Below are 17,116 nucleotides of genomic sequence, written 5' to 3'. Positions count from 1 at the left end.
GAAAAGTCATTACTTATCTGCAACCAGTTACTTCCAGGGCTGCACATCCTAGGAGTGTATTTAAGACCTTGAGATGCCCCATAACATAGAGTTCAGAAGAGTGCAAAGGTAAACCTATGCACTACAAGCTGTTCTAAGTCAAGATTTCATGAGAAAAAGGCAATAGTAGAGGTCATCCTTTCCAGGTCAAGGTTAATTACTGAAAAGAATGGAAACAGCCTTGAAGTTGTTAAGGGAAAGGGGATAGACGGAAGATTATGAATGCTTCCTGTGTTCCACGGGAAACGAAAACTTCCTATTTTCCTTTCTTAAGCCTATTTCCTATCGAAATCAGGAGCTATACCATTTAATTGTGTGTATTGGTTAAGAAAGATGGGGACAATTTTCGTGTAACACGCACGTATAACCAAACCAAAGTGTTTTGTGTCAAATTCTGACTGAAGGAAGCCAGCTTCCATTTCCAACACGGATAATTAAGTGCTGATGATGCAATTTAATTCTTAGAATTTTAATCAGAAACTGTAACTTTTGCCACTGTAAAACTGTGAATAATGATGCACTGAAACTTATTTATGAAACAAATGTCCTTATTGGTCTGGATCATACGAGGCTTCTGACACTCATTCTGGTCTCCTACCCTGTGCTGTGTCATTGCCGTGGTGTTGTTTTTAATACAATATAACACTTCACTGAATTTGCCAGAGGCACATGTGATGGACAATCACCAGAATCCTTTGAAAAATCTAAAATATATGGGGTTTTTTTTAAGTGTTAAAAAGGTACAGTCACAGTTATGGTCCTGCTGTAGTTTCATGCACCCAAAGACAAACAGAGATACATCTCGTGATTGTAAACCGTTTGCAAAGGTGAGCGTGGGGTTTTTGTTACAGCCACCTCAAACACAAGTTCTGTGCCATGAGCTTGCCACACACGGTGATGTTTAGGGCAAGACCCCGTTCCCTCTGCAAAGAAATAAGGTGACTTGTTGGCCAGTCATGGTGGTACCTCTGAGACCTATGGGGACTATAACTGGAGAGTGAGGTGGATCTCAAGGGCATTGCAAGCAGCATAAGCATGGCCATACGTGGTCCTGCTTTTCTCCTGTTTTTCCCCTGCTTTTCCCCTGCTTTGGGGAGATCAAAAGTCTGGATCTTGGGGGAAGATGCCAGCGGGTGACATTCCCCAGGTCTCGGATCTCCCTGAAGTTCATGTGTGTTTGTTGGGATATAAACGCCAAACCGAAACCATCCCAAACCGAGCACATTATGAACCTTTGGCAAAACCAGTCTTATAACAGCGCCTTAGATATAGAGATTAATTTGTCTTGGCCCCAAGCGCAGCTGCAGTCTAGGAGTGGTAATTCACTGTAAACACCTTCAGAGCATGTCAGGCCTCATAAACCCCCTCTCTTAGACTATGATGCACCTTTAAAGACAATACTCTGCAGGTAGGTAAGCCCAAAGTAACTCCTTCTATGCATCTGCTGAGCTGATATGTTTTCAAATGTTGATTTATATTTTAGTTTTTATTATGTGATATTGCTAAAACTATGGTTTTATTGCAAATGTGTTCCAATGCAATAAAAATGTGCTTATTTTTCTGCCTACTCCCTGAACTAAGAATAAAATGCCTTAAGGGACTACATACATTTAATAGATTTTCTGAATTAAAAACCCCTGCGATTAAAATCATAATCTTTGGTGGTCCCACGTAATATTTTGTAGCTGACATTACATATATAATGTAATGTAATCTTGTTTTTCGATGGGACTTCTGCCTTTGCTAAGTTTCCTCTCTGGCTAATTAACGTTTCTGCCTGCCATCGATTTTTCAGATCCACCCAGCTTTCATTTGTTATTTTCTTTCACTGATTATTTTAATAGCGTGCCTTAATGTAGCATATGTTTGGATTCCTGCTCCAGTTTCACCCTAGCCATTATTAACAATGTAAAGCTCCTCCTTGATATGACAATGCTAATGTTTTTAGCTGTGCTTAATTAGCCCCATCGTAGTAGGGAAGCACTGTTGAAGACTTGTGTTTTATCTCCTAATGTTTCAGTTTCCCCTTTTGCCAGCAGATAAAAGCTGATGGTAATCCTCTGCTGCAGGTTCGGGGCACAACCATCTGCAGCCTTATTTTAGGGTGTAAACAGGCAGATTGCTTCCCACTTAAACTGCTACCGCAGCGGACTGTTATCTCCAGGCTAATTGTAATTACATTGGTGTATCTTCAGAGGATGTTAATTACAGGAAGATGTTTTCTTTTTTTCGAATACTGGAGCAAGTGCACTGCAAGTCTGGAGCAATAAAGGGGGGGAAAGCATTAAATCACAGGTGGGAAGGAAAGCAATGAAAAAACTTTCCAATAGGCCAAAAGGTTGGTTGGGCAGCAAAGGGAAATAAAAGGTGGGAAGAAAAAAGACACGTTAAACCTTGCTGTCACATGGCGGTGAATCAGCCCGGAGGGTAACAGCAACAGCAGAGCTCATCACACCGAGTGAAGGATGTGAGGACGGCCGGAGCAGCAGCTTGGCTCGAGCGGGACCTGCATGCCAGAGATGTCCCGGAGCAAGGTGGAGTGCGTGCACGGGGCGGCTTTGCTCCTCGCGTGTCTGCGAGTGAGTTGGAGTGGCAAGGGGATCGAGGGTTCTCCATCACTAGTGTCTCCTAGCATGGCACACAGCCCGTGGGTCTGGGAGCCAGGCAGGACCAGAGCATTAACCTACATTGACTGTGCCGGCTACGACACCTCCAGACAGCAAGGATGTCTGTATTTTTCAATGTATGGAACACACAGTAGCAGACATTCATTTGACTGAGCAAGTAGATGTAATACAGCTTCAAACAGTATTATTTCTGAATCAAGAAGGCATACAGCAACTGGACCTTTATTTGTACTAAAGGCTATATGCCAAAGTACTTTTGCATGTCTGAAAATTAATGTGATCAGGAAAATAGCGGGCGAGTAAAAAAGGATGAATTGAGCGACAGAAATTCTACACCTATGTATGCAGAGGTGCCGGGGTGAGAAACTTTGCTTCATTCAGGCTTCGGGTGAAGTTTGAGGTGTGATAAACCTGACTCCTCTCTTGTGATCAGAGGAACACGCTGTTGCCACTGCGCTGGATCCTGTCTCTAATGATGACCAGACCAGATGTTTTGGTTTTAAAAAAGCTACGGACAATTAAATCGCTGTGCAAGGCACTGGCAGGACCAGCTTTCAGTAATTCCCCGTCTTTGTGTGGATGTGATGTGATGGGAGTGGAAAGCAAAAGCAGAAACTTAATATGACCCTTGCCACAAGCATCTTGGATAAAGCACTCTTGGCTGCTAGACAAATGCAGGCCTCGATCCTGCAGAAGCCGATTAGTTTTATACACACAAATAGTCCCACTGTGGCATAGAGCGTGCAGAAATTTATTGGAAGATGCCCCGAGAAGGGAAGTGGGAGTGAAGCAAGCTGGAGTAATGACTAATAAGAAGTCGAGGGGAGTTAAGCACAGGGTAGCAAAAGTTCAGCCACTTGGCTGATCCATCGGGTGGGTGGGTTACAGCTGGAGCATCACATCAGATAAAATAACAGGAAGAGCCAAGTGATGGCAACCACAGGGAAGAAGACCACCAAGAAGACTGAAAAGTGGAACGATCCTTTAATACCACCAAGCAGAGTGAGAAAGGAGAGGAGGATACATAATGTGATGAATGCAATTACTCACATCTCTGACTCAGGACTGAACGGGTGTTAATGCTTTTTTTGTGATTGTATTTCAGTTATTTTACAAGTAACCGAGTCCAAAGGGAACATGCCATGAAGCCCTTGGGAAAGCAGAGGTTACTAGGCCAAAAGGGATTAGGTGGAGAGTTTGCAAATGAGTGAACACAAAGAATGTGTAAACCTCAACATCTGAGGCATTAATATCTGAACAATCACCTGAGGTGAGAGAGGCATGCTTGCAAATGCGAATCAATGGACATGCACCACCACAATCTTTACATCTCACTATAACAGGGATGGGGACCACAGAAGAGCAAATAAGAGAAGCCAGAAGAATCTTGCCCAACTCACCAGTGACAATTGGAGGGGTCTAAGTTTTAATGCAGAGTTTCCTGAGCTCCTCAATTTGTGCCCCAGACCATATCCAGCCACATCTCTGTCTCCGCTGCTCTGAGTACCTGCTCTTTTTAACCTAATGACCGCATAATGGAAACTCCATGAACTTGGATGCAAACTGCGATCTTGCCTAAAGAGAGGAGACAGCTCATCATCTTGGTGGACCTCCAAGAGGCAACAAAACCCATTTCAGCCTGGCTTGTGCTATGGTGTTTCCCGTCTAGTGGGTAGGATTGCCGGTCCTCAGGTGCACGGCTTAGCCCTTAGCTCGGCACAGCGAGTCCCAGGCCAGGAACGGGTGCCTCACCTTTAGGGTAGCCTTGTAAGATGTGTCCCTCTGCTGAGCACCCACCCCTGGGGCCCCTACCAGCAAAGGCACTTCTTCTCAGGCACACGCCTACGGTCCTGGGACAAAAAAAAAGACTACTTGCATGCAAAGCTTTTACAAATTTGGTCACTGTGACCAAACTTTATTACCCATTTTATGGAACTGTGACAAAAGTCTAGGAATCAAACAACATGGGGATCACAGAGGCTATTATGTTTATTGTGCTGAACAGACTGTGATAATCCATTAAAGGAACATTTTCAACAAGCAAGCAATTTGAAGTACAATCATAGACAGCAACTCTACACGAAGAACAAAGCAAAAAGTTAGAAGACACTCAAAAGAGAAAGTAAACTGTAGTTAAACATCTTGAAGCGTTTTTTTTTTTTCCTGCAAACACACCTCTCTTGCAGAAATGGTAGAAGAGTTAAATGTCCAGTCTTAGTTAGCAGTGACCAATGACAGCAAAGAACAGTCGTATAAAATTTATCTCCCACAAAAATAAACTATATATATAAAAAATTTTATGATGTTCTCACTGATTCAATGGCCACATGCAATTTTTCAGTCTGAAAAAATGAGGTATAGTAGGCCCTAAGAGGTAGTAATGTGTTTTGATTGTACTACAATATATAGAAAATATAAGATTCAGTTCATCAGAGTGGTAAGTCTCTCGGAGGTTGAAGTGTGACACACACCCAGCAATTATTTCCGTGCCATCCACTGAATACTGTGGTTTTAAAAAAATGCAAAAAAAAACCCCAAACCCCAAAAGGGACTTGCTAAGGCTTGACTTGATGCCCTTTGAAGTCAGCAGAATTCCTTCTACTGCCTTCAAGTGACACTGGATTTGGCCTGTTAGAGCTACTGTATAGCCAGGATTATTTCTCTTTCACTTAATATTAACATGTCTAGTTGTAATACTCCGATCAGCTCTTTCTCAGCAATTTCTGTCACTGAACCCTCTGCGGGCTTTCGAGGAGGTCCGCATTTCTTGACACTGCCTCTTGGAAGAAGCCAGTAAGTAGTTATCTTAATTGCATTTGGCTCGGTACTAAAGCCATACCAACAGACGCCTTCCTGAGAAACTACCCCTGGCCCAGTTATTAATACAATGGTACAAAGTACTGACTAGGAAAGAGAGGAAGAAGGGAAATAAAACAGAAATAGAGAAAACGAAACAGGAGGGTAGAGAGAGAGAAAGAACAATAAAAGTGAGTGAGAGGAGAATAAAAAACCTCTACATAAGCATTTAAAATAAATCTGGCTGAAACATATTACAAAATCACATTTGTGTAAAATACACGAAAATACTTGTCAAGTATTTTCTTACAATCTACTAATTATTTTTTTTAAAACACATATTTGTGATTGCATTATGCAAAAGCTGAGCTTGTTGCTTCCCACCTACAAAGCTTCAAGTTTCTTTGAAGGTTTTTTTTTGTTCATTTTTTTTTTTAATACGAAAGTAATTTAAAATGTGTTCATTTTCCACAAGTTATTTTACAAAAATAGTTTTGAATTAGGGATTAGTTGCAGTCCTAACTGTTTCAAACGTCTCAAAACTAATGCTGAAAGTCACAAGTTCATTCCATTTAAAGTCTGGAGGTAGGTCTTTGTCAATCAATTAGTCCATTTCTTTAAACAATTCATTTGAGGTACAAACTTGGACAGTAATATTTAAACATTACAGCTAAATTTTTTTCTATGTCATGTAGTGTCATTGAAGAAAATTATCCTCACAAACCTATCAGCAATTCAGTACAAAAATATATTCAAGTTAACAGTACATTACACAGAAGTCTAGCAGAGAATAGGGTAAGTACATTAAAAAAAAAACAAACCCAAAAACAAACCAAGAGAAAGAAAAATACATAGTCATGCTGAAACACAATAAAGATATTGCTTCCTTAACTGCAATTAATTGAAGTAGGAATAAGGGGAAAATGCAGATACTTATGATTATCTACCCAGTAAAAACTTCCTGCATTGAATGTGTATAGCAGCATGTATTTATCAGTCTGTTGAGTTATTTGTAAAAATCAGAGGTAGTATTGAATAGTGGGGTAATATTGCATCTGGTGCTAAAAGTGCTGCTTTGAATGAAAAGATGGAGAAAAGCCACTGGCACCGAGGTGCTCAGTGAACCATCCTATGTCAAAATACATTGCTTAAAATAATGCACGAGCTTAGCTGAGGTACGTGGTGTTGGTTCTTACATCATGACTGATGAGTAATGAGGAGAGATTAAATTCTTTTGAAATACTGGTATGGGGCGAGTGGAATTAGTCGAAACCAAGCAAAACATCTGGATTATTTTTGTTCAGATAAATTCATGATTAATTTTGAGGTACCTTTCTGTATGTTTTAAAACACTTTTCTTGATAAAGACTTAGTCATTAATGGCATAAGAATGTTTGGTGTCAGTCATTTTCGCTTCCGCAGAAAACACCTGGCTCTACAGGAAGCCGACTCTCTCTGGCTTCCTATCGACCAGATGAGGGCTGTTCATTTTGTTTACTACTACTTCTGCTGATATGTTTGTATTTATAACTATACAACGTATCTTTGTCTTTCTTCCCTTTTGCAAAATGAAAGTACCTTTTTCATGTTCATTTCTTTCTTCTGATTACCAGCTGAATGAAGTGAAGGATCAGCTTTCAATTTTTTTCCTGAAATAACAGTAAGTCTTTAAAAAAAAAAAATCAAGTACAAGTCTACAAGAAGGTTACAAAAAAAAAAAAGAGAGTAGTATCTATCCCTTATCTTTGGTGTTCTAAAACAGGGAGTTCACTAAGTAGGGAGTGGGTTGCTGGAAGTGTTGCAAGGCTTTAGTGTTACACACCCAGCCTTTCCTATTTCAATGCCCGTTACAATGATTATGTTACAAGTTTCTTGTTTATATGCAGTGCAGCGAATGACATAAACCTGATTCAGAGCTCTTCTTGACCCATTCACCCTTACTTAGCAGCTCAAACAAACTATTAGTAGGTTAAGAAAAAAGAAAACAGTAATTAAAAGTTGCATCGTTAATCTGTGTCCCCTTTGTGTTACAGCAGTTTTTCACTAAACCTGGGACTGTGAAGGGATTATAAAGAAGATGATTAGTCAAATCCTTTTTAAGGTTACGCGATTATTTTTTTTTCCCCCCAGGCAAAAGTGGAAAGACCATGGCAATAGAAAATAAGTGGTCAAGGCAGTGTCTTCTCCCTTCAAAAGACCCAACTGCTGATGAGGTAGAAATTGCATGGTGTGGTCTCCTAGTCTTCCTCTGCAGACTCTTGTGAGGATGTTTCTTCAGTCTCTTCCTAGAATACACAAACAGAAAAAATAAATACTGTGGTGACCGCGCATCTTAGGCTGCCACCTCACTCTTCCCTCATGCAGCTGACAATTACAGAATCACAGCATCACAGATTACCTCCTGAGCTAACAAAATGCCCTTTACAGCTGCTGTGACATCTCAAGAAGCCACCTTGGGGAGGAGGGGAAGGTCCCCTCCTCTCTGATCCCCTCACTTTGCCTTGCCAGGCTTTCCTTCTACCTCAGGGGGTGCCAAGAAAAAAGTCATCTGTGCCGTGCTCTGTCATGGGCCTCTTATGGCCAGCAGACATGGGCAGCTAGAAAATGGAAAGGATTTTGAGCAGGTATCCAATGTTAAGCGAGTGCTCTGGGAAGCCTCCTCCTCCTCATCCGCTGTGCTCCTCCACCCTAGCGCTGCCTTCATGTTCGCCTTCAGCAGGACTGGCCAAAGGCGATGCTTTTACATTTTAACAAACGTTCAGTACCTTCCAGGACACGGGTGGTAAACCGGGGGCAACAAACATTTCTAATAAAAGGGGCTGTCAGTGAAAAGTTGTTTTTTATCAAACGCTGCACATCATCGCCTAAGACAGCACGTGAAAAAGATCTAGGAAGAACAGGAATTTACCCCCTCAGCCAACTGAGACCTTTTAAGAATGACCAGCTTAAAACAGCTTATAACAGTCTTCATACTTTAATAGATTTGATTTTCCACATGGCTTCATTTTGTCTGGGTGGCTAACTGACACAATTTATAACTCTCTTCCTTTCCCAGGCCACTACAGTACACCATTCAGCAAAGCATGCCTTAAAGCTTGCCTGCGTTATATGACCAAACTTCCATTCATTAGTGTTTGAAACACCTCAGCTGTGAAGGGCTCCTAAATGCTACCATGTGTGACACTGCTGCGGAGGAGCGGCATCAAGGAAAAACACTGGGCTTTAATCATAGGCCACTGCTCACTGCAATCCCCTTTCAAAAGGTTTCAACCTCCCCCCCACTCCACCTCCCTGCAAGAAAAGGCTGAAAAAAAAAGCTGTAAATCCAGGGAATAAACATAAGTATAAATGAATGGATGACAGCTTAAAAAATATAACCATAGCAGCATCAAGCCATGAGATTTCACACTGGTTTTGTTTAGTCTGCTTTGGGTTATGTGGGAAATGTGAAAAGCATGAAGCAAACGCTCCCCCCTCTCCCTTCATACCCCCACCCCCCGCTAAAGCTGGGGCCTCAGATATTTAAGCCAGTAGGTTTATACCTCTTGACTAGAAAACGGGCCGTGACCCTAGGGTACTCTCTCGAGCACCAGGCACAAAGAAAGATGTAGCATGATCAAAGCCGTGGACAGAGGAAAGAGAGGAAAGTCAAGTGTCAGCTGCCCTCTGACCTTGAATTTTCAATTAATATTTAAATTCCAGAAGACCCTGATCTATCATGCAGATGAACAATTTCTTCCTCACAACAACTCGTGTCCACTTGCAGCAGGGTTATATTCACAGCGCTGCTACGAAAATGATCCCCGACTCACGAAATGATTAAGCGAATTTTACTCCATCCTTGGCGGCACTGGGGGACCTGAGCTCACACTCCATCGAACCTCGTTGATGCATAATGCGTTTTCCCTGCTTATCTTCCCCGCAGAACGGGACTGCGACTGTTATAGCATTTCAATCAAGAAGAAAAATGGTATCTACAGGCACCTAATAAAGGGCTAATTTGGGCTGCATGCAGAGAGACAGCATGAACTATGTTGGTCTGAGCCTTGGTAATTCAGAACTTGGGATGATCGTGGCAAACACCGGCTTTGCCTCCAAGCCAAGTATTTCAGCTAAAAATTACGACTGTGGGTTCTGTGCTCTTAACATAACACAGGTAGACATGTTTTGGTATTTGATGATGATCAGGTGCTTAATTCCTTACAGCACTGTGGTCAGCCCTGAGCCTCCCATCATCGTTTCCCAGAAGACGGCAGCGCACACGTGGGCACAGAGCAGCAGCTCTCTTTGTTTTATGCTTGGCTTGTCAGGAGTCTGCTGAAACCTGATGGACTCATTTTCCATGAAGTTAGACTTCCGATCACAGCATAAGAAGGATGGGGGAGAGGCAAAGTATGGGGAAGGACATACTTCAGAGCCCAGCCAGGATGGCCACAGAGAGCTATTTTTAGTTAAAGAGTTGCCCACTCCAGTGATTTTTACTGTGACTCTCACAATATTTTTTTTTTCCTTGTAGCCCCTGCTGCAGTGACCAAGAAAATTAATGAGAAGCTCTTCCTTCAGTTTTATATATATATATGTTTATGTAATGAAGGATGAGCTTCTCTCATCTGCATATGTACATGCAAGTGTGTACCTGTAGTACTTGGAAGGATGAGAAACCAAAAATCAAGCTAACACCCCCTGAAATATTTAAATAATAAACTAATTATTAAAAAATATTTGAGACTGGCAGACTTCAAATTCACATCAATCTTGGGAAATTTTTTTTCACAAAGAAAAGCTGGCAAAAGGATCAGAATGTTGTGCAGCAAAAAGAAAACTTTCCTTCATTAAGTTCATTCCTTGCAAAAGCCTAAGATAGCTCAGTTACAGACGGGTGGTTTTAAGCCAACCTATCATGTAAGTCCCTTGTCAAGACACAGATGGAGACATGATTGCTGCTCTGAAGTGCTTACAATTCAAACAAAGGGATAATACAAATCAGACATACATGCATGGAGGGACCCAAAGGAAGAAGTAGAGGTTCCGAAAGAGAAAATGCAGATGTATAAGACAGGAACAGAGAGGAATTTTTTGCACTTGTAAAAAACCGGTTGCAAATATCAGAAGGTTGTGCAGCTGTGATCCTCAACCCACCCTTTGCCTCTACAGCACCCGCACACACGCACACACACTTCTCCCCAATAGATGGAAGGGGGCAGGCGTTTTGAAAACTGTGCACCCCTTAGAAGTTGCAAACCAGCTCTGCACTGAGGCATTTCAGGCAGAGATTCACTGAAGTGCACTGCTTGGCATGTCAGGGCACCGCACACCTCAGGGGAAGGATGCTTTACCATCAGTTAGTACCCTCCGGGCACTTACAAGTCCTCACAGACCCACCAACGGAGATGGCACAGTCATGTATCATAGCATCAGTCCCTGAGTCAAAAGGTGACGGAGGAACTGGGGCTGAAGTTAAATACTTTTTAAGTCCAGATGTGCTTCCGATCAAGTTAAAGAGAAGGGCAAAAATGAAGAAGGAAAGCACGGTCATTAGAGCAGACATGAGAAATCCAAGTCATTCCGTCACAGCATGATAGCTGTGCAGAGCATAAATTCAGCAACAGCACCGCAGGAAGCGCTCAGCCAAGAAGCCAAGGTTTCAGCTTACAGGGCAGCCTTCATTCAGGTTGTTCTCACTTTTTAGGTGCATTCACGGTAGTTGTGGAGACAGAATGGTGACATGCGTTAATTGAGCGTAAATGTTCATCGACCCAGTTTTGCCCGGAACAGCTACTCTCCCGGTTATTTCTTTTCTGCTGCAGCAAGCTAGCGAGAGGCTGGGCTAGCAGACTGCAAAGAGAAACCTGAGAAAGCTTCAAACTAACCAGGTCGGATCTGGCTAACAGAAAAGCCACAGCCACACAGAGCTGCGGGTGAACACGACAAGCACCTGAAGGACAGGGTAAATACTCCCATGCCTAGCTCCGGCTTTACTCCCTGCTGCTAAGACAATACCCCAAGTGGCTCCCCGTGTGCCCCCCATACACATATCTTCAGGGGCCGACTGACACAGGGATGGGCTGCAGAAGCAGTTTTACTCGGCATGTCCTGTCTTTGCCTGTTCCATGCATGGGGACGTTTATCCTGAGTCACTACAGGTCATAGCGTGATATCGTAAGCCAAACTGCAAGCCAGCACTCTGAGCTGTTTCCACCCTTAATTGCTGTAACTGCCCTGCCAAGTAGAGAGCGATGGGGAGCTGCTCTCTCTCCCAAAAGAGCAGCAAGAAGGCTTTCTCCGAAGCTCCTACGTGCACAAATGTTTAACAGGTCTTTTCTTGAGCGGTATCACTTGCAAGCAGCTGGCAGATGTGGACACTGGACTGGGACTCTCACCTCTCACTGATATTGGGCCCCAGCAGGAGAGAGAGGACAAATGCTTCCCAATGGTTCACAGCAGGTATCTGCTCTCAGAAGGGCTAACTGCACCGCTGTTGTTAGCTGTGATTTAACAGTGGTGAAGGGAACAAAAAGGACTGGGAAGCAGGAGAGCAGGCTTCAGTTAGAAGTGCTATTTGCAGCCAGTACGCCTATTTGGGCTTTACCAACACACGATTTCAAAATATGACATCCTTGGTGGGATCTGGTTGCCTGAAGATAGGAGTCCGGGACAGTTTTAGGTGCCCTAGGTACCTCATCCAGTATCCAGCAGCCAGGCCAGAAGGGTGCTGGTCTCCTGTGTCATGCCTGCCTGCTCTGTGTGGATCTCTGTGATCCCCCGAGACACCTAAAAGGGCACAGAACAGCAGTATTGAGATGTGAGGACCTACTAACCCTCTCCAGAACTATGATGCTGCATCTCTGCTTTTGGAGGTTCTCCATGGTGGAAAAACAAACTGGTGCATACTGCAGGAATATGTGAAGTGATAACCACTACCACATGCACCTCGTTCCTAAAGCTCAGAGGTGGCACCATCCAGAATGGAGCTGTGAAACAAATTACTATATTTAAACTACAGAATCTTTTCAGTTCAGAGTCACCCCGTGTCCCCAAGATTCTTCTTTCCCACGACATCCTGCGTGGGTGAAATGTAGCTCTACCTGCCGCCCAAGATGTCCATTTGGTGATCAACATTTGGTTGGTGCAGGCTATTTTTCTGGCAGTACAAGCAAGCAGTAGCATCCTGGTGTCCTCAAGAACAGACAGGCTTAGTTTGGTCTTTTTATGCCCTCTATATTCCTTTTTTTGGTGGACCGCCACAAAGCGGTCACAACAAAATCCGATGATGAGACAATTATTGGTGTTTCAGAGGAGCATCCCCCCACCTGCAGAAGGGTAACTGTTTGGCATTTTTGTAAAAAAGCCTGTTCTGTTCTGTTCTAATACCCTGGGGCAAAGCTCCTTCAAGGTTAATTGTCTTTGCCTCCAGAAACTCACTGGTAATTCAACTGGCAAGTCAGTTTTTTCACCTTCTGCTCATGAATTTCTGAACCGCACATTCAAAAAACTAGAACCGATTTTGTGAGATGAACTGCAGGATCACAGTAATGCTACATATGGAGCCTTTGAATTTGTCAGAGCTTTTATTTTATAACAAAGTATTAGCTATTGGCACAGATTTTGCTGGCTGCTTTCTAAGCCTGAGAGGGTATGCTTGAATAGATATGTCAAAAAGAACTGCTGACAAGAGCAACTTGCAAACTGTGGACCATTGTCTGCTGTTAACTTGTCTGAAATCCCTTGGCATGCAAGCTAATATTTTCAGAGGAGTCCCTGAAACCCGTGGCTCCTATTGCAGATGCAGGGGCCCGGGCTGTGCCAAGCTGAGACACAGTGCCATCCCGACGGCTCCACAGCCAATGCACCAAGCTGCTTTCGAAATTCTTACAGCCCTAACAGAAAATCAGAGTAGGTTTGCTCTGCGTGAGGCTTAGGGTGGGATCTGCTACTTCAAGCTGCAAACTGCACTGGCAAGCTCAGTGACAGCTGTCACTCAGCAGTAAGGCAAAGTTTTAATTCCAGAAGCTGGATTCAGAGCTCAAATTGTTGCAGGTATTTACTTCACACATCACAATAAAAGGATTTATTAGGGCAGAAGAGATCACCATGACCATATACAGAAAGGGCACACAACTCTTCTTACTGCTGGATTAAAGCATGTTTTTAAGAAGAGCACCTAAGGAAGTTATTTCAATACAGAAACTCTGTATCCAAATACACGTAAGTCAGCCAGCCCACAAGCAAGCAATTTCTGTGCACTGTCACTGCTAGCCTTCAAGAAGGAGCACAACTTCTCTAGCTTGGTGGCTAAAAGCGCAATTTGAAACTCTGCCTACAGAGCAGTTCTGAGACCCCCTGCGCTCTCCCAGCACTGCTTCTGCAGTCATTGACTAAGGCAGGGGACAGCCCTGGGGGCAGTGAGCAGGCAGGTCCCCCCCAAGGAAGCAAAACTCTCGGTGCTTAAATGATGTTAAAGATAAACAGAGATGGCAGCTGATGGGGCAGTTTTGGGTTGAGATTTAAGGACTGAAAACCAACATTCTTGCTTTGAACGTGTAAGCTCCTATGGACTTAGTCTCTAATGACCCATCTTGTCACGTAAGGATGTTGGCCTTCAAAAGACTAGAGACTTGGCCACAGCGTGAGTCCAATATTTGGATACCAGCAAGCAGCCTTGCTGAGCTGCCACTTAACTTTCCCAATGTCCAAGTGCACAAGTGCATGCTGGTGGGCACGTGCAGAGCTGTCTAATGCTCTTGGGAGCAGTCTAAGGGCTGGCAAGCATCTTAAAGACCATTTTGACTTGGAGATGTCCTCAAAGTTGCCACACTCAGGAAGGCTATGCACAACATACAGTAAGAATAAGACTTATCTTTGAGTGTACATGTACACAATAGCACTGGTTTGGAAACTCACATGCAGACTTCTTTTGAAATCCCCATGCTCTCTGATGTGAAGCAGATACTTCAAGGTGGGTTTTCTACCTTCTAGGAAGAAGCCTACCCACCAAGCTGTTGTTTTATGGAGGATGCATCTTTCTTCTGTTGAAGTCATTCCACTTTTAAATAAATAATCAAACATTCTGTGAAGAATGGAAAGGGGGCAGAGAGAATAAAGCAAAACACTGATGCCGTCCTGCAGGTGACCAGCTTGTGGCTTTTGAGCTGCATAGTTAGCAAGCAAATTACAAGTATCCTCCTTTCACTGGTGGAACAACACTGCTTGGCGAGCAAAAAGGCTGCTCGTGGGGATTACTGGATAATCCACATCCCCAGCTGTTGGAGGAAGTGAACTAGCTGGGGCAGTCAGAGTGAAGTTGCTGGGACTGCACTGGGACTCAACTGCTGGTGAGCATGGCCCAGGCCAACAACAGTGACAGCGGTCAGAGAGATCTACCATCCTTGCACACCCAGGAACTACTCTTACAGATCCCCTTCCTCTGCTGGAGGAAGTGTCTTGCAAGGCTTGGCCAAGTTTTGGTCCTTGAGTAACAGGTTCAGATAACCGGAGGGAACCAGGACAATGCTCAGGAGGATCCCCTCAGGACAGGACAGGACATTCCTCTTTAAGTTAGAACAGCCTTCTTTAAACATAGATTCAAGTCTCTTCCTCCTGTTAGATTAAGGGGGATTCAAAAGCATTTCTCTATCTCCTAGCTTATCTCCTGCTAGGAAAACTGTTTGATATAATGGAGTGATAATGAATCTCTCTGGTTACTTTGAGAGAAAGGGCTTATCTGAACACCGGAGTTTTAAATCCAGCAGGGCTCACGCTGAGAACTTCCAGAGACAGGAATTAGGCTGACTGACATTTAGATACCCTAGAAAGTACCTGCCTTAGGCTCTGCCTCTCAACATCTCCTACAGATGGGCTTGAACAAACCTCAGCTCTAGCTGCCCAACTTTACCATGGATTTTAGAGCAGCCCTGAAGTTAACTCAGCAATGAGTTTCTGCAAGGCAGCAGGTCACTCAGTGCTGAAGCCTATGCTGCTGAAGCCTTTTGAAATTGAGACTCAGCTGTCTAAATTACGTCAGGCCAGATTTCTTAAACGCGTTTTGGCATCTGAGTATAGCAAGTGCCTTTTTGACCTAAGCAGGTCAAAACACTTTGAAAAAATCTGTTCCCCATGTGATTAAAAGGAGACTGAAAATCTCCAGCAAAATCTCAGTACCGGTCAGAAGAATTTTGCAGGAAGCACCATTTAAAGTCTACGACACACAGACTTAAAGCAAAAATGGTGCTTGAAGCAATCGCGGGTGCTTTGCCAACACTGGCAGAGTCGTATTTTGTCTTGGAGAGCTTCAGCCCTACAAGATGTAAACAGTTCTGGTGGGAAGGAAATAAAACATTAAGGACAAGAAGGCAGCAGTGCTGTTAGAAACATATACAACTGAGCTGGACTAACCCCAACTTTGAGAAGTTGCTCTTACAAACCTCTTGTGGAGGCTGTAAACTGGAGGAGTGGTAAACTGCTCTGCATTCATACAGCACACCACGCTCCAGAGCCAAAATCCAGACTGGAGTGTAAAGCAAGCAGAGGCTCTACTAATAGTCTCTAATCACTAATATGTATGTCCATAATTAGATGAAAGAACACAAAAAGGCAGATGCCAACCTTTATAAATCCTTAAGTTTGTACAGTTCACTGAAATGCTGTGGGTCACTGCATCAGCTCTGCCTTCTTGTGGCAGTGGAGATGGCAAAGCCCGAAAGGACGCTGGAGCCCACATAGGTAAACCGGAGGGAGTCTGCCTTCCTCCTGAGCCCCTGTGGTACTTGAAACAGTGCCGATTTCTGTGCACATTTTGTGTGAAGCGACAGAGGAAGGACTACGGTGAAGGTCTCCCAGAATGGAGAAGGGAAAGGAATGCTAGGACAGGCTTTGAAATGGAGGTCAAACCCACATCGTTTACCTTTTGCCCCCCCTCAATTTTAAAACATGAAAAGGAGAATAAAGTAAGGCCTGTTAGATTTCTATTCTTCCCGCCACGAAAACGACTGCTTGTTACAGACAGGAAGCAACTGCCAGAAGCTATTCACCTCCAATCCTTTATCACTTAAAAAAGCATTTACGGCTCTTGTCCATGGAGCCACTGGCAACTGCGGTTTGGGAACAGCTATCTATCTGTAATGATAAATAATAAAATAAAGCGTCTTCCCTTTTGAATCCCAGCTGAGAGATTTTGCGAAGTGATCAAACTTGTCTGAACCTCAGAGCAGCAGCTTTGAAGTAATAAGAAAGAGATTGAAAACCTGCAGCCAAGAGCCGCACACACCTCATTAGGGCCCAGCCATGCGGGAAGGCCGGGGCGCCGGCCGCCGGGACCGGCCCCGCGTACCCACTGGAAAGGGGCTGCGGGAAGGGAAGATAAAAGAGCCTTTCACTGTGGAAGTACACTGGTGACATTTTTACGAGGGCCAGCCCCAAGGCTGAGCGGCCTGCACCATGTTACCGCCCGCCAGCACAGGCCTCAGGGCGGGCAGGGGCCCGGGGGGCTCTGCTGCTCTTCCTCAGTCTCCCCTGGCTTTGCTCTTCCTCTCTTTTTTTTGTTTCTGAAGGGGAAAGTTTAACGTACAGGGCTTTACCTTCCCCGGGCTGTGCTCAGAAAAGGCCCCCCCAAATGAGAAACATATTTCTAAAAGATAGCGAGCTGGGTTCTCCGATCT

The 17,116-nt window shown here is 43.9% G+C and overlaps 1 protein-coding gene across 1 annotated transcript in view; it reads right to left on the bottom strand.

The window, feature by feature from the left end:
• Positions 1-7,363: 7,363 nt before the first annotated feature.
• Positions 7,364-17,116, bottom strand: part of LOC104167840 — a gene marked incomplete at its 5' end in the record, with an annotated part of 115,875 nt that continues 106,122 nt past the window's right edge. Inside the window, one exon of the mRNA XM_009708219.1 lies at positions 7,364-7,747. Coding sequence (XP_009706521.1) covers positions 7,573-7,747 — 175 coding nt within the window. The remainder of the gene's footprint in view (positions 7,748-17,116) is intronic.

This window comes from Cariama cristata, unplaced genomic scaffold (assembly GCF_000690535.1).
Source record: "Cariama cristata isolate BGI_N322 unplaced genomic scaffold, ASM69053v1 scaffold1929, whole genome shotgun sequence".
Classification (NCBI taxonomy): Eukaryota; Metazoa; Chordata; class Aves; order Cariamiformes; family Cariamidae; genus Cariama; species Cariama cristata.
The sequence above is the reverse complement of the archived record's forward strand: the minus strand, read 5'-3'. Positions and strand labels throughout refer to the sequence as shown.